Raw genomic sequence first — 16,697 nt, forward strand, 5'->3', positions numbered from 1 at the left:
CTTTTAAAACTCAGAGAAAGCCTCTGTCTTCCAAGACTCCCGGATACTTAATCCAGCTGGCTCACTCCCAATGGTGAGAGAGGAAACCAAAGTTAGAAAACACTGGCCTCCATAGAAAAAGGAGATAGGGACAGCATACAATCATAGACATTGTCAAGCTTTACTGCCTCCTCGACTTAGATACTTCTTGTTTTTTAATTTAAAAATTAAAGACAATTCTTTTAATGGCAATAATATAATAATCCCATTATACTAGAGTATGTAGGAAGCTCATCAAATTTCATGTTCTGTTCTTCCTGAAACCAAGGTAGATCATGTTTCCCAGCCACCTTGTACTTAGGTGGGGCATGTGACTAAGCTTCATCCAAAGGAAAGTGGCTGAAAGCATAATGTGCCACTTCTAGGTCTGCCCTATTAAAGAAAAGAAAGCAAATAAAATAAAATAAAATAAAACAAAAACCTTTTCTACACATGTTCTGTGCTCTTTCCCTTTCTTTTTGCAAAATATTAGGGCTCAGAGAGTCCTTGAAATCTATACCTGGAAGCTGGCACAATATCTATGATAGCATGCAGCAAACCTGCCAGTGACTTGATTGGACACATTATATATGCTGTTCTTATTTGTTAAAATGCTACATTTAAGACATTTTTACACTAAAAAGAATCCTTGCTTATCTCAAAGTCAAATTTAACTAGGCATTTTATATTTTTATTTGCTGAATCTGTCCACCCTGCAAAATAAGAATTATACTCAAAGTCTTTATATGTCCACAGAGAAACATGTACATGGATGTTTATAGCAGCACTGCTCATAATAGTCAAAAGGTGGAAAGAACCAAATGTCCACTATTGGATGAATGGATGAATAAAATGTGGTTTATACATATAAGGAATATCATTTGGACATTAAAAGGCTGATACATGCTGGAGCATGTGTTAATCTTGAAAATATTATCCTAAGTGAAAAAAGCTAGGGGGCTAGGGGGCTAGGGGGAGGGGGGAGAGAAAGAGAGGGAGAGAGAGAGAGAAGGAAAGGAGGGGAGGAGGAACGAAGGAAGGGTGGGAAGGAGGGAGGGATGGACTGTAAGATTCCATTCCTCTGAAAGTTCAGAGTACGGAAATCTGTAAAAACAGAACATAGCTTAGCTTAGTGGATGCTTGGGGCTGAGAGTAGAGAGATAGGGAAATAGGGTAGGTGATAGGTAAAGGATCTGTGGTTTCTTCTTGAGGTGATAAAAATGTTCTAAAATTGTGGTGATAGCTGCATGTATCTGTGAATATTACAAAAGCCACTGAATTGCATATGTTAAGTGAGTTAATTTATTGTATGTGAATTATATCTCAATGAAACTATTTTTAGAAGTTCTTACAGGCAACAAGTGACAGCAAGCTCTGGTCCCTGGGTCACTGTTCTGCTGTCTTTGGTACTACATAGAAAGCACTGAAGAATTCTGGAAAGTGATGTTAGAAAGAGGGGTACTGAGAAAAAGATGGAGGAAAAAAATCTTGACTCCTTAGAAGTACTAACTGACAAAGAAAAAAATTTAACTTCCAATATAATTTATCTTGAAATATATATATGTAAATTATGAATTTTTACCTCCACAAAACTTTTTAATTTTCTTTAAAACTGCATTATTCAAAAACAACTTTTAAACTCATCATCCTAATAATAGATTAATTACATAACTTCTGAAAAACACTTCAAGAAAACATGTCTTTACATTTTTAAATAGACAGTCACAATTAATTATAAATTTGTTGTAATGTGTAAGGCAATGTCAACATTTTCATTTTTTTTTCTTTAGCTCACACAATTGAGATTACCATGACAACTAACCAGTGGAAGAGTAAATTGGTGAAACTCTCTTACTATTTTATTTATAGCATTTAGCTTTTAAGAGTTGACTCTGAGGCCAGGGATGTAGCTCAGTGGTGCCACGCCTACCTGGCAAGCACAAGGTCCTAAGTTTGATTCTCGGTACAAAGTAACAGTTGACTTTGTAGTTTAGATGGCATGTAATAGGTTTAAAAGGTTTTGACTCATAAAATATATGGATTCCCAAAGTGAAGTAAGCCATATGTCATTTATATTGAAAAAAGCAAAAATTAGAGTAACTGTATTAAGTGTATATTTTTGTCAAATACAGATAAACTTTTCACTTTCGATTTTTTTAAAGTTATACATGAACAAAATGAACAAAAACCTTTTTTGCAGGCATCAGCGAATGAAGACAAACAATTTTTATCACAAATACTGGAACAAAGAAAATCGAGTGAAGTAATCAATACAAGAGAAAATCTCTTAGAAAGAAAGAAGCAAAGCAAATTAAAAATACAAGGAATTGAAAATAGAGATCTCCCAAAGAGAAATACGAATCATTGTAAGTAGAATACCCTCTCACATGTAAATTTAAAATGACTTCAGGTAATCTAAAAGTATACTTTACAGCTGCTTTACAAGAAGTCTTAGGATACAGTCAAATATTTATATAAACAAAAGCATTATATTCTCAGCTTCTGGCCCTGTTTAGAATCAGAATTTATACTAATGATAATAAGCAACGTTGCTAATCATGTCTCATGGAGAAAAAAGTCTCCAAGATTGTGTGGGTAAAACATTTATCAGCTTTTGTGCTAATAAAAACCCTAAGACTTTAAAGAAAACCAAAATTAATATAGCATCCTTTTTTTTAGTCTAGCAATCTAAGACACTTTCTAATAAAAACATACTTGATTAGATGTTAGATTTCTCTGCAAGTAAAAAGATTCCAAAAAGCAAATCTCTCCAAAGGGTCTGTGTGCAGAATTTAATTGGTGCTCAATTATGAAGTTTGAGAATTATTTTCAACATTTGATTTAAGCTTAAGGCAGGAAAACTTTCTCTTTCCTAATAAATAAATGTGAACTTCCGTTTTATTAATTTCTTATTTAAATAGAAAGGGAAACTTCTTTGGCAAAGAAATTAAGAAAGAATGTCAGTTTTAATGGTATTGTAAAAATATACATATCTAAATTCATTTTAAGTCTAAATGACACATAAAAAAAATTTATTTGGAATTCTTTGATATAGAAACATGGCCTGACTTTTATTTAGCATACTCCTGTTTATTGGCTTTTTGAGTACAAACCCCACCCAAATAGCATCCTCTGTGCTTCCCCAGCTCAAATTCTAATGGAGTGAAGAGTCAAAGACATAGGGAAAATGTTGCACAGAATCTCGCCAGATTTTTACAGACTTTTCCCAAGCAAAAACACCTCACTTACAATTACCTGAATAATTTTAGCAGCTCTCCATTATCAAATTTTCTCATAGTATTTCAATTACTTTACATTCATATATTCATTTTGTTCTTGTATGTAATCAGTTCACATTTTGCTCAATTGAATTCTGTAATTATAGTAACTGTGCAACTGGTATAAACAGATTTGGGAACAAGTCCTCTTGACCCTTTGTAAGTGTGTAAGGGGTGGGAAAAGAATGCACATGTGTGTACTAAAGCATATCTAACTAGCTGCAAGCATTCCATGTGTTGTGGACATCAGTAAACAGGTTAGATAGGAGAAATGAAGAGCCCTGGTTAATTTGGTGAATAAAATAAGTAGATGTTTGAAAAAGATTCTGTTTAAAAAAGTAAATAATGTCATACTTCAAATGAGATCTCTTTCCCTTACATGGAAGTGATTATGCGCTAATAACCATATATAATACCATATATAGTAATAAGCTAACTGCAATTGACCATTTTCTGTATAGTGTTTATCCAACTTCAGATAGGTTTCTATTGTCTGCATCCTATAGATGAGAAACCAGAAGCACAGAAAAATAAGGTAACATGCTCAACACAATAAAGCTATTTCCTAGAGAAACTAGAATAGGAACTTGGATCTTCTGGAACCCATGCCCTCTATCCCCTAGCCTGGATGCTATATGCATCTCACAAAAATGGGCAACAATATGAAGAAATTGTAATACCATTCTTCTCAAAATGACTTTGAGAAAATACTGAACTATGGGATAAACACACTGTAACTTCTTGAGCACTTGAGTATTTCACGGGGTTTTTTTGTATTAAATTCTTTTATTGGTACATTGTAGGTATGCAACACAATTACATTTCTCATTGGGATTTATACCTTTATATAATGCATCTTGGTTCTTATTTTTTCCCCATTCCTAGCCCTCCCTTCACCCCTCCACCCTTCCCTATTTACAAAGACTTTATTTCCATTTTTTCCATTTCTCATCATTTTTTCCTTTCCCTTCTTTCCTTTCCCCTGCCCCTCCCACTACCCCACCCCTTTGGACCTTTTCTTCCTATTTTACCTTATCGATTATTCATTCTAATCATTGGTACATTTTAGGTATACAATATAATGACATTCATCATTGGAAATTTGCACCTTTACATAGTCTCTCTTGGTTCTTATTTTCAACCTTGCCCAGCCCTCCCTTCAACCCCTCCAGTCCTCCCTATTTACAAAGATTTTGTTCCTATTGTTCCATTTTCTCATATTAATCCCATTCCCTTCTATCCTTTCCCCTAGCCCTCCCACTTCCTTCCCCTTTGCCCCTTTTCTTCCTATTTCACATTACCTATTATACATTTAGTCCTTATTTACACTTTCAGTTTCTCACACTAGAGAAACTATTTGTTATTTACACATGTGTGTCCTATTTATTTCACTTAAGAGTATTGCTTCAATGTGCATCCACTTAGCTATAAATGTCTCTAATTTCTCATTTTTTATGGCTGAGTAGTACTCCATTTTATAAAAAAAAAAACCACATTTTCTTTATCCAGTCACCAGTTGATGGGCATTTGGGCTGTTTCCAAGTTTTAGCTATTACAAACTGCGTTGCTATGAACATGGGTGCACATATATCACTGTGGTATGATTCTTTTAATTCTTTGGGGAAGATCCCCAGCAGTGGAATAGAGGGGTCAAATGGGACTTCCAGTCCTAGTTCTTTGAGGTATCTCCATACTGATTTCCACAGTGGTTGCACCAGTCTACACTCCCACCAGCAATGGAGCAGGGTTCCTCTTTTCCCACACCCCTGTGAGCATTTGTTATTGGTTGATTTCATGATAGCTGACATTCTTTCTGGAGTGAAGTAGAATCACAGCGTTGTTTTCATTTGCATCTCTCGAATGCCCAGTGATGTTGAACATTTTTTCATGTATTTATTTGCTATTTCTACTTCCTTGTCTGAGAAATGTCTGTTCATTTCAGATGCCCATTTTCGGATTGGGTCTTTAAATTTGAGAGGTCTGATCTTTTTAAGTTCTTTATAGATTTGAAATAGTAGACCTTTGTCTGAGGAAAAGCAGGTGAAGATTTTTTTCCCACATTGTGGGTTGTCTCTTCACAGTGCTGGTGGTTTCTCTTGCTGTGCAGAAGCTTTTTAATAAGAAGAGATCCCATTTGTTGGTTGTTTGTGCTAGTGCACAGGCAACTGAGGTTTTGTTCATAAAATCTATTCCTACAGTAATGTCTTCAAGAGTTCTACCTAACCTCTGTTAGAGCCGGCTCAGCATTTCTATTTTAATATTTAGATCTTTAATCCATTTTGATTTTAGTTTAGTGCATGGCGAGAGATACAGGTCTAGTTTTAATCTTTGGCAAGTTGAAGCCCAATTTTTCCAGCACCATTTATTAAAGAGGCTATCTTTCCTCCAGTGAGGATGTTTGGCTCCTTTGTCAAAGATGAGATGGCTGAGTGTGTCTGGAGTTGTTTCTGCATCTTCTAATCTGTTCCACTGGTCCTCAAGTCTGTTTCTTTGCCAGTACCATGCTGTTTTTATCACAATAGCTTTGTAGTATAGTTGCAGGTTGGGGATTGTGATACCCCCTGCCATGTCTCTGTTACCTAGAATTGGTTTTGCTATTCTGGGTCTCTTCTTGCTCCAAATGAATTTTTGGATTGTTTTCTCGAGGTCTATGAAGTATGCTGCTGGGATCTCAATTGTAATTGCATTAAATCTATATAGCAGTTTTGGAAGTATGGCCATTTTCACTAAGTGGATCCTTCCTACCCAGGAGCAGGGGATGTCTGTCCATTTTCTGATATCATCTTCAATCTCTCTTATCAGAGTGCCATAGTTTTCAGAGAAGAGGTCTTTGATTTCTTTCGTTAGGATGATTCCTAGGTATTTCAGTTTTTTGGATGCTATTGTGAAAGGAATTATTTGCCCTATTTCTCTCTCAGTGAGTCTTTCATTCATGTAGAGGAAAGATATTGATTTTTATGTGTTGACCTTGTAACCAGCTACTTGACTGAATTTGGTTATTAAGTCTAGAAGACTTTTGGTGGAGTTCTTGGGGTCTTCTATATAGAGTATCATGTCATCTGCAAATAATGACAGTTTGACTTCTTCATTACCTATCTTTATTCCTTTTATTTCTTTCTCTTGTCTAATTGCTGTGGCTAATGTTTCCAGAACTATATTGAACAAGAGTGGTGATAGGGGACATCCTTGTCTTGTTCCTGATTTTAGTGTGAATGATTTCAGTTTTTGACCATTTAGTATGATATTGGCTGTTGGTTTTTCATAGATGGCTTCTATCAGTTTGAGGTAGAGACCATCTATTCCAATTTTTTGTAGGGTTTTTATCATAAATGCATGTTGGATTTTGTCAAATCCTTTTTTGCATCTATGGAGATAATCATATGGTTTTTGTCCTTGGCTCTATTGATATAGTGTATTACATTGATTGATTTGCGTATATTGAACCATCGCTGCATCCCTGGGATGAATCCCACTTGATCAGGGTGTATGATCTTCTTGATGATCTTCTGCATTCTGTTTGCCAGTATCTTATTAAGGATTTTTGCATCTATGTTCATTAGTGAGTTTGGCCTATAGTTCTCTTTTTCAGTTGAGTCTTTCTCTGCTTTGGGGATCAAGGTGATGCTTGCTTCCAGGAATGAATTTGGGAGTATTGCTTCCCTTTCAATTTCATTGAAGAGTTTAAACAGTAGTGGCAGCAGTTCCTCTCTAAATGTCTTGTAGACGTCAGCAGTGAAGCCATCAGGGCCCGGGCTTTTCTTAGTTGATAAGTTTTTCATTACATTTTCAAATTCATTGATTGATATTGCCTTGTTTAGAATTTTTAAGTCTTCTTTGTTCAACTTTGGTAATTCATATGTATCTAGGAATCTGTCCAGTTCTTCTGTGTTGTCCATCTTATTGGCATATAGGTTCTGGAAGTAGGTATGGATGATCCTCTGGATTTCTGCTGGGTCTGTTGTAATTTCACCCTTTTCATTCCTAATTGCACGGATTTGGCCCTTTTCTTTCCTTTTTCTGATAAGTTTGACTAAGGGTGCGTCAATCTTGTTGATTCTTTCGAAGAACCAACTCATGGCTTCATTGATTTTTTGTATGGTTCTCTTAGTCTCCATTGCATTGATTTCTCCTCTGATCTTTATAATTTCCTCCCTTGTATGAACTTTGGGTTTGTCCTGCCCTTCTTTTTCTAGAAGCTTGAGGTTCAGCATCAGGTTAATTGGGCTCATTCTGTTTTCCTAATATGCGTATTCACTGCTATGAATTTCCCTCGTAAGACAGCTTTCATTGTGTCCCATAGATTCCGATATGTTGTATTGTCATTGTCATTTAATTGAAGGAACTGTCTGATTTCTTCTTTAATTTCCTCTGTGACCTATTGGTTATTCAGAAGTGTGTTGTTCAATTTCCACATGTTTATGAAATTTTTTGAGTTTCTTTTGCTATGGATCTCCAATTTCATCACACTATGGTCTGATAATATACAGGGGATAACTTCAATTCCTTTGCACTTACTTAAACATGTTCTATGTGTGAGTATGTGGTCTATTTTGGAGAATGACCCATGTGCAGCTGAGAAGAATGTGTATTCTGATTTTGTGGGGTGGAAGACTCTATAAACATCTGTTAAGTTCATTTGTTCAAGAGTTTGATAGAGTTCTTGTAGTTCATTACTTATTTTTAGTCTACTTGATCTATCTATTTGTGACAGTGGGGTGTTGAGGTCCCCCACTACAATTGTATTAGTGCATATGTGGCTTTTCATGTCCATTAATATTTGTTTTATATACTTGGGTGCACTAGTGTTTGGTGCATAGATATTTATGATTGTCATCTCTTCCTCTTGGATTCTTCCCTTTACAAGGATGTAGTGTCCTTCTTTGTCTCTCTTAATCAGTGTTGGTTTGAAATCTACTTGATCTGCCAAGAGGATAGTTCCTCCTGCTTTTCTTCGGCTTCCTGTTGCATGGAGTATTGTTTTCCACCCTTTAACTTTCAGTCTATGAGTTTCCTTTTGAATTAAATGTGTTTCTTGTATGCAGCATATTGTTGGATTTTGCTTCTTGACCCATTCTGCCAGTCTATTTCTTTTGATTGGTGAATTGAGACCATTAACATTGATGGTTATAACTGAAACATATTGACTTGTCATTGCCATGACTTTTTCTTTTTGTTGGGTTCTCCCCCTTTACATTTAATTTCTTGTCATGCCAGATGGGTTCATTCTGCTTTGCTTCCTGGGGTTGTGATCCTCAATGTCTGTTCCCAGGCTATTGTGTAAAATTCTTTGGAGTGCTGGTTTGGTATTCACAAAGTTCCTAAGGTGCTCTTTGTCATGAAAGTATCTTATTTCTCCATCAATTTTGAAAGATAGCTTTGCAGGGTACATTAATCTGGGTTGGAGCCTGTTTTCTTTTAGGGCTTGGAATATGTCACTCCAAGCTCTTCTTGCCTTGATGGTTTGTGTTGAGAAGTCGGCTGTGATTCTGATGGGCTTTCCTTTGTATGTGATTTGTTTCTTTTCTCTGACTGCTTGGAGAACTTTGTTCTTCTGTTGTGTTTCTGGAATCTTAACAATTATATGTCTATGTGTAGATTTTTTTTGATCAAGGCTATTTGGAGTCCTATATGCCTCACTTATCTGTATGTCAAGCTCTTTTCCCCTGCTTGGGAAGTTTTCTGCCATTATTTCTGTGAAGAGATTTTTTATGTCATCTGCACTATCTCCTGTTTCTTCATTGACTCCGATCAGTCTTATGTTATTCTTCTTTGCATCATCTAGCACCTGCTGGATTGATTTCTCATGTTCCCTTACAATTTTGAAGCAATTTTTCTTTTCTTGGTCACTAATTGCAATCTTATCTTCTGTATCTGAAATTCTGTCCTCACATTGGCTCATTCTGTTGTGTAGACTTTCAATGGAGTTTTTCATGTCCTGGAAATCTATTTGCATCTGTTTTATGGATTCCATTTGTTTCTTATGTTGGGATTCCATCATGTTCCTCAGCTCCTCTCTAGATTTATTAATCATGTCTTGCACTAAGGGCACAATTTCTCCTGTTATCTGAGAAATTATTTCTGATTTCATTTTTTTCTAGATCCCCTTTTGTTGCCAGTTCAGTGGGTCCAGGTGGTTGAGTATCAGAGTGTTCCATCTCATTTCCCCTTGGGGTTGCTGTAGGTGATCTGGAAGTCTGGTTTTGAGACTTATTTATGTGTTTTCTCATTTCAACTGGGGCGGGGGGCTTTCAGCGCCTGCAAGGATTACCTCCTCTGAGGTGGGTGAGGTGAGACAGGGGCTGGGAGCAGCGGTAGGGATGGTGACCCAAAAGCCCTTTCCTGTGGGCTGGGAGCAGCCAGAGGGATGTTGGCCAGGAAACCCCTTCCTCTAGACCAGGAGCAGTGGGATGTTGGCTCAGAAGCCCCTCCCTCTAGGCCGGGAGCGGTGGGAGGGATGGTGGCCCAGAAGCCCCTTCCTCTGGGCCAGGAGCAGTGGGACCACGGCTCAGAAGCCCCTACCTCTGGGCCGGGAACAGTGGGACTCAGTACCTTGGTCTGGTGGTCTGGTGTCCTCTGTGCCTTTTTAATGTGGAATCAGGTGGCTGCCTGTCTGCAGTGGGGTGATTCAGTGTCTTCCGCGTGACTCAGGACCTCGGTAGGGCGTACACAGACCTGCCTGTCTGCAGCGGGCTGATTCGGCGTCTTCCGTGGGACTGAGGACCTCGGTAGGGTGTGGGCAGACTTGCCTGTCTGCAGCGGGCTGATTAGGCGTGTGTTCCGCGCGACAGGGGACCTCGGGCAGGGTGTGTATTTGAGGGTTTTAAGGGAAAATACATAATGGTAAGAAATTGAGGACACTTTTATTTTAAAATTAACAGTTATAGTATATATAGTAGATTTCAAAATTCACATTTTTAATTGTCACACAAATTTCTTAATTTCATTAAGAAGAAGATTCAAATAAATGTCTTGCTGTCTTCTAGACCTTCAGGGATTATACATGAATTCATCTCTGCTGCCTATTATACATACTTCCAGGGACATTTGAAAACCCTTGTTGTATCAGTCCTAATACCTTTTCATCAAGACTTACATAAATTAGAAAATATGTCCTTCAAACAGAAGTAAACATGGAAAAGTGATCACTGCTAATATGAGAAATATGTAAAAATTGAGAACTGTGGGATTCCAGAGGGAGAGATTACTTTACAGGCTGGAAGGACACTTACTGATTCTGGTCTCTATTTGTTTTTTCTGAGACTGCTACTATGACAAAGATTTTTTTAAACTAATTTTGTAATCTCCTATATTTACCCTGAAAGATTAGTTCACTGATCAGTTGAAGAGTTGGCTCTATATAGAAATATTGACTACTTGAAGTATGATGAGGGTTTTGGCAGGAAACAAATGGCACATTTAAATTGAGTCTTTTGAGAAAAGTTTAATAAGGGGACTTTTTCTAAAGGTGTAGAAACCACAAAGTTGCCCCAGGCTAGTAACAAGAAGGGTGTCATCACCCTGAGCTCCTGAAGGACTTCAGAGCAGTACTGGCTATTGGAATGGTGAGAAAGGAAGCAAGAGGTATGGGGAGAAGACACTGACAGAGAACTGTGACCTTAGATCAAAGAACAGTGCCAGGTGCAGAGACCCTGACTGGGGAGCCAGGAAATGAATACCCACTTTCATTCTCTGTCTACCCTTTATACTTCTGCTGGTGCCTTTTAGCCAAACCTACCCAGAAAGAGGGAAAGAGAACTCATTGATGCAGTGCACAGAAATTGAGTACCAGGACACAGAATATAATGGGGAGAATCTGGAAAGGCAACCAGAAGACACTCAACAAACTGGCTTTCCAGACAGGGCAGATCAGATGTCAGGAGCTAAGACAATGAAGAACTTCTACAAGCAAACAACAGAAGTACAGTTACTAAAAGTAAAATCAAATAATCTTAGAGCAAAATGGGAACTTTAAAGGTCATCTAGTCTAACAAGTTTCATCAGGTTTTCCTGGAAGACGACACCAGCTCCTATTTAATTCCTGTTAGTGAGCTCACAGTATCTTCTAAAGCAGCTTGTGATATTCTTTAAGACATCTCTTTCTCATAAACTTACATTGAACAGAAATTATTCCCAACCGTGATCTTAGTCCTGTTAGAGTATGGTAGCTGAAGCTGGACATATGCTGCTATGGACTGCCCTGGGCAGTGTATAGTGCCGTTATTGCCTGCCTCAATGAGCACACTGTCTCTAAGATACTGTTACTTCTTTTTGGCACCAAATCATGAAAAGAATGAATTCAGGACAAATTGAAAGCTTTTCTCACTTAAAAGCACAAAAAGTATATAAGTCAGGGTTCAACCAAGGGTAGTAAAAGAACCAGTAGTGTTACTGGATCTCAACATTTGGACCACTTCCTACTCCCCAAAAGACTTGGGAGACAGAATTTAATGGAAGGAAAGAGGTTTATTCAAACCTAGCTCTGAAGAAGATAAAGATGCCTTTGTTGCCTCAAATCTCTATCTTCTGTGCTCAGATGTGTAAGTGACTCTTATGGGAGGAAAACAGCGTACAGTGAGCTGGGTGGGGGAGCATTTTCTCCAGGATTATTCTTGGCTTCTCTCCTTTCTCATTCAAAGAAAACTGGACCTGGACCTCTTAGGGCCAAACCTGCATGTTATTTTCAGACAGACAATTTTACTTTTCTGACAGACTCTAATCTTCTGCGTGTTCATTTATATAAGCTGAAGAGAGGAGAGGGTATTTACAGAGACTTCTCTTTTGACATTAGAGTACCAAAGGGGATAGATTGTTAAAAAAAAAAACAACAAACAAACTAGGAAGAGAGGGAGTAAAGAAATTAGGAAGGAAGGGAGTTCTGTTGAAAACATTTTTCCCTAGGAAGCAGATCTGTTACAGTAGAAGATAGTTATATATTAAAGGGTTCATCGGGGAGGGGGTATTGGCTTACATGCTTGTGGGGCCCCTGGCTGGGCAAATCCCAAATCTGTAGGGCAGGTTGTCAGGAAAAGCAGCCTGGAACCATCAGCATGAGCTGAAGCCACTGTCCAAAAGCACACACCCTCCCCCAAGCCTCAATTCTACTCTTGAGGCTTTCCAATGATTGAATCAGGCCAGCTCAGATTATCTAGGATAATCTCTTCCATTGCAGATTTTAATCACATGTACAAAATACCTTCGGAGCAACAACTAAATTAGTGTTTTATTAATTGAGGATTGTAGCCAAGTCATGGTGACACATAGAATTGACTATCGAGCCATGAATCTCCTGATTCTTATGCATTCATCTACGATTTTTTGTTTTTGTTTTCCAGGAGAGGGAAGGAGAGTTTCAGTGCTTGATACCAAACCCAGGGCCTTGTACATGCTAGGCAAGTGCTCTATCACTGAGCTACACCATCAGTCTCCATCTATGTATAAGATTTATGCCTATTAAATTTCACCGGGGGGGGGATGCATGTAAGCTCAGTGGTAAAGTACATGCTTAGCATACATAGGCCCAAGGTTTGATCCCTACTACTATAAAAAACAAAAAATTCATTGTATTCATTTTAGATTATTATTCCAAACTTTTTATTACTTCAACCAATTCATTGCCTTCCAATCTTTTGCCCAACTTCCTGTTAGAGAAGTTAGCAAGATAGGGTCAAATTTAGAGCCTAGCACCCACAATAATCCACCATAAACCACTAGAATTGTATTTACCTATCAATCAAACAGGCAAAAACAAACATGTGACGAGGTCATGAAATTTTTATTCACTGGAATGCACTGTACAGTATGCATGCCTTTGCTTGGAAAGCCACCTTAATAGACATCTGAGAAGTAGGTAAACACTGCCTCCTGATCTTCCAACTCCCAGTCCATGCAGAAGCCTTATGACCACAGATGCCAAGTTTTTAAGGGTAGAAAGAAATTGTCCTACAGAACCAGGGAGAAGAATTTAGTCATTTTGATTTTGAAAAAGTGAAAGAAAAGAATGGGACAAGAAATAGGAAGAGAGTAAAGGTGAGGAGACAGAAAGATGGTGATTGAGGTAAATTGAGAAGCCAGTAAATTCCAAAGATGAGGGATCCAAACTAATATTTTAAAAATCAGCAATGCTTAAGATGACCATCAGAATTGTTTTTACTCTGGGGATAAATTACCTTCTTTTTCTGTTCTTTACGAGCTTAAGTCAAGTCAGCATTCTTTATAAATGCTTTGATAGAAACAATATTCTTGTAGGCAACTCAAAGAGATACAGTTTCACTACCGGCCCAGTGTGATAGAGTCCAGAAATAGTAACTGTGGAATCGGGAGTTAGAGAAGTAGAAGTGACTTCCTCTAGAGAAGAATTTGAACTTAAATTGTGGAATGAACTAAAATATGGGGATTATACATGATTACCACTAAAAATACTTCATTGAACTCTATTCTCTCATTCAGTTCCAATTTTAACATTTTGTGCACAACATGTCACAAATGAGATATAGATGTTCTAACACAAATGCTTTTCCCTAGACCCTATGAGTCCTTCAGAAAAGAGAAATAGGGCTGGGGATTTAGCTCAGTGGTTTTGTTACCTGCTGCGCAAGCACAAGGACCCGAGTTCGATCCCCAGTACCACAAAAAAAAAAAACAGAAAAGAGAAATATTCTCTAGTCTCTTTTCTCAAATATTCTCTTAAACACTTCCTAGTTCTTAGTTATCATATCACCTTAACTACAGGCTCACAAACCATGTACAATAATCTGTTCTAGAAATTTAAACTAATAACATCAAGCTTAGGTTTCTAAAATATGGAAATATTTTTCACATTTTGAAAACAAAATAATTATTTACCCATTTTCTGTCCTTTGCCAATTGCCCTTTTACCCAGAATTTCTCAAATACAACAAATTGCATTTATACCTCCATTACTTAAAAATTAGATCTGCTCTTGGCACTGTATTTGTATATAGTTAGAATGAATAAATTTTTTTGTATTAAATTCTTTTATTGGTACATTGTAGGTATTCAGCATAATTACATTTCTCATTGGGAATTGTACCTTTACATAATGCATCTTGGTTCTTATTTTTTCCCCATTCCTAGCCCTCCCTTCACGCCCTCCACCCTTCCCTATTTACAAAGACTTTATTTCCAATTTTTCCATTTCTCATCATTTTTCCTTTCCCTTCTTTCCTTTCCCCTGCCCCTCCCACTACCCCTACCCCTTTGGACCTTTTCTTCCTATTTTACATTATCGATTATTCATAGAATGAATAAATATTTACAGAGTTAAATTGAGTGAATTTTTTTCTATAGCTAGGATGTTAACCCAGATTTTTCAACTCCAAATTCAGCATTCAGTCTGCAGGTGCTACATAAAAGAAATAAAGCCTTACATTTTTGGAGTACATGTGAATAATGTTTTATAATTGAACAAAATGCTTTCATATCCATTACATTTTTTTAAATGACATGTTCATTATCCCTGAGGATATTTTAACACTATGACTTCAACAACTAATTCTTCCTTCTGAGTCAGAATTAAGTCTAAAAAAGTAATTATCCTTATTAAATTGTTATCAAGACAAGTCAATAACTAATCACACAGTAGGAACAATGGAGCCTGTTTCTGCAGGCCCCTGGTACACTATATTCCAGGAACTATTCCTTCTTGACCAGGTCCTATCTGGCATCCCTTAGAATTGACCATCATTAATTTGACAATCACACCCAGTCAGTCCTTGGTTAGAAGGGAGTGTTTTGGAACTTTGTCTTAAGCCAGTTGGGCCATTTCTTTCCTTACTTCTGGGATCTCTGTACCAGCTAGGCTAAATTTATCATTTGTATTCCATTTTATTGATTTTTTGAATATTTGCAGCAGACTCTGTGACATGTTGTACAGACATCCCTTCACTGAGGGACTTGCAGCCCAATTGTTGGGAATGCAGCCTGTGGACTAAGAGCCTAAAGACACTGTATGCAGGAGCAGAGAGCTACACACCCAATGTTACCTCTCCCTGGGGCAGCACCCTCCAATGGCTGACAGATGCAGGTGTATGAAGCCCTGATCATCTCACCCTACTTGGGACAACTCTGAAGGGCCATTTTAGCTCCAGATAGGGTCAGCCACATGTTTTAGTAAGTCTGTATCACTTTCTCCCTCTGCCTGATTCAAATTCTTCCCCAGATGTGGTTGTCACAGTCACTTCACTTTGGGAGGAAGGGAATTGGGAGTCAAGAACAGTAAACCTCCAGGACCATCCTTGGAAGAGACTCCTCTTCTTTCTTGAACCTGAGAAGTCAGCCTTAAAGATATTGGCCAGGCTTAAGTAAGTGTACCATGAACAGTAATTGGCTGACCAGAAGTCAGTACAAGTGTTTCTAGAAGGGGTGGACTCAATCCTGTGGACTGGGTGAAGGATGGGGACGGAAAACAAAAAAGGAAACTCTGCAAAGATTTTTATGGCGGGAGAAGGGGAGGGTGTGATGGAGTGGGTGGCAGAGGCGTAGCTGCAGGGCACACCTTCCAGTAAAGAGGGCTAGATCTCAGGGCTACGGATGAAATTCATCCCAAATGTGTGAATTTCAAGCTGTGTCACGGTTTATCACCTGCCCTGCTCTAAGGGGGTGGGGGCTGAAGGTGGCGGTGGTGGCAAACTCAATGCTGAGATGGAGTAACCAGCAGAGACTGGAGCCTGCCAAGGGCACTTCTTAAACACCCCAACTCTCAAAGTCTACTTATCCTATTAGTTTTCTATTGAAGTTTGTCTTCAAATCCACACACAATTATAAGTAAATGCATTGATTTAAAAAAGAAAACTACTGAAGAGATTCCATTCTAGCAAAATTGTGTGCTAATTCAATATCAAAGAGCTCATGCCACAAATACCTAAAAATGAGGCTTAAAGTATACCAAAACTTGTATTTTTTAAAAAGTAGATACATCTGCCTCCTATCTCACAAGCACAAGGTCCAGCGTTTGATCCCCTATACCAAAAAAAAAAGTAGATGCAGTATGAGCACAGATTTGAGTCAGGCTGTCTAGATTGAACATCATCTACTGGGTATCAACTGCGTGACTTTGGGCAGGTTACTTAACCTCTCTGTGTCCACATCACCTCCTCTGTCAAATGAGAATGACAAGTCTTTTCCTCTTATGTTCAGTAAGAAAATTTAGAATAAACACTGCAAATTCCTTGGTACCTATGTGCTTTGTAAATGTTAGCTCCTACTATAACAATGTATATTTCTCTTGATTCTTCATTTGTTTTACAGAAAGTTTTTGCTGAGAGTTTTGGATCATAAATTAAATCTTTGTTAGTTAGAATTCCTGTTATTTCAAGTTTTTCTCAGTAGATATTTGAAGAGAGAATTTTTTTCAGCTTATAACACAATTTGTCTACCATTTCC

General features: G+C 37.8%; 1 protein-coding gene across 1 annotated transcript in view; it reads left to right on the plus strand.

Moving 5' to 3' along the window:
• The window catches only part of Sel1l2 (SEL1L2 adaptor subunit of SYVN1 ubiquitin ligase), a 130,146-nt gene that overhangs the window by 45,523 nt on the left and 67,926 nt on the right, over positions 1 to 16,697 (plus strand). Inside the window, 1 exon segment of the mRNA XM_087188648.1 lies at positions 2,219 to 2,384. Coding sequence (XP_087044774.1) covers positions 2,219 to 2,384 — 166 coding nt within the window.

Source organism: Heterocephalus glaber, unplaced genomic scaffold (genome assembly GCF_053883595.1).
Source record: "Heterocephalus glaber isolate CG9 unplaced genomic scaffold, H.glaber_assembly_v1.0 deba00001532, whole genome shotgun sequence".
Classification (NCBI taxonomy): Eukaryota; Metazoa; Chordata; class Mammalia; order Rodentia; family Bathyergidae; genus Heterocephalus; species Heterocephalus glaber.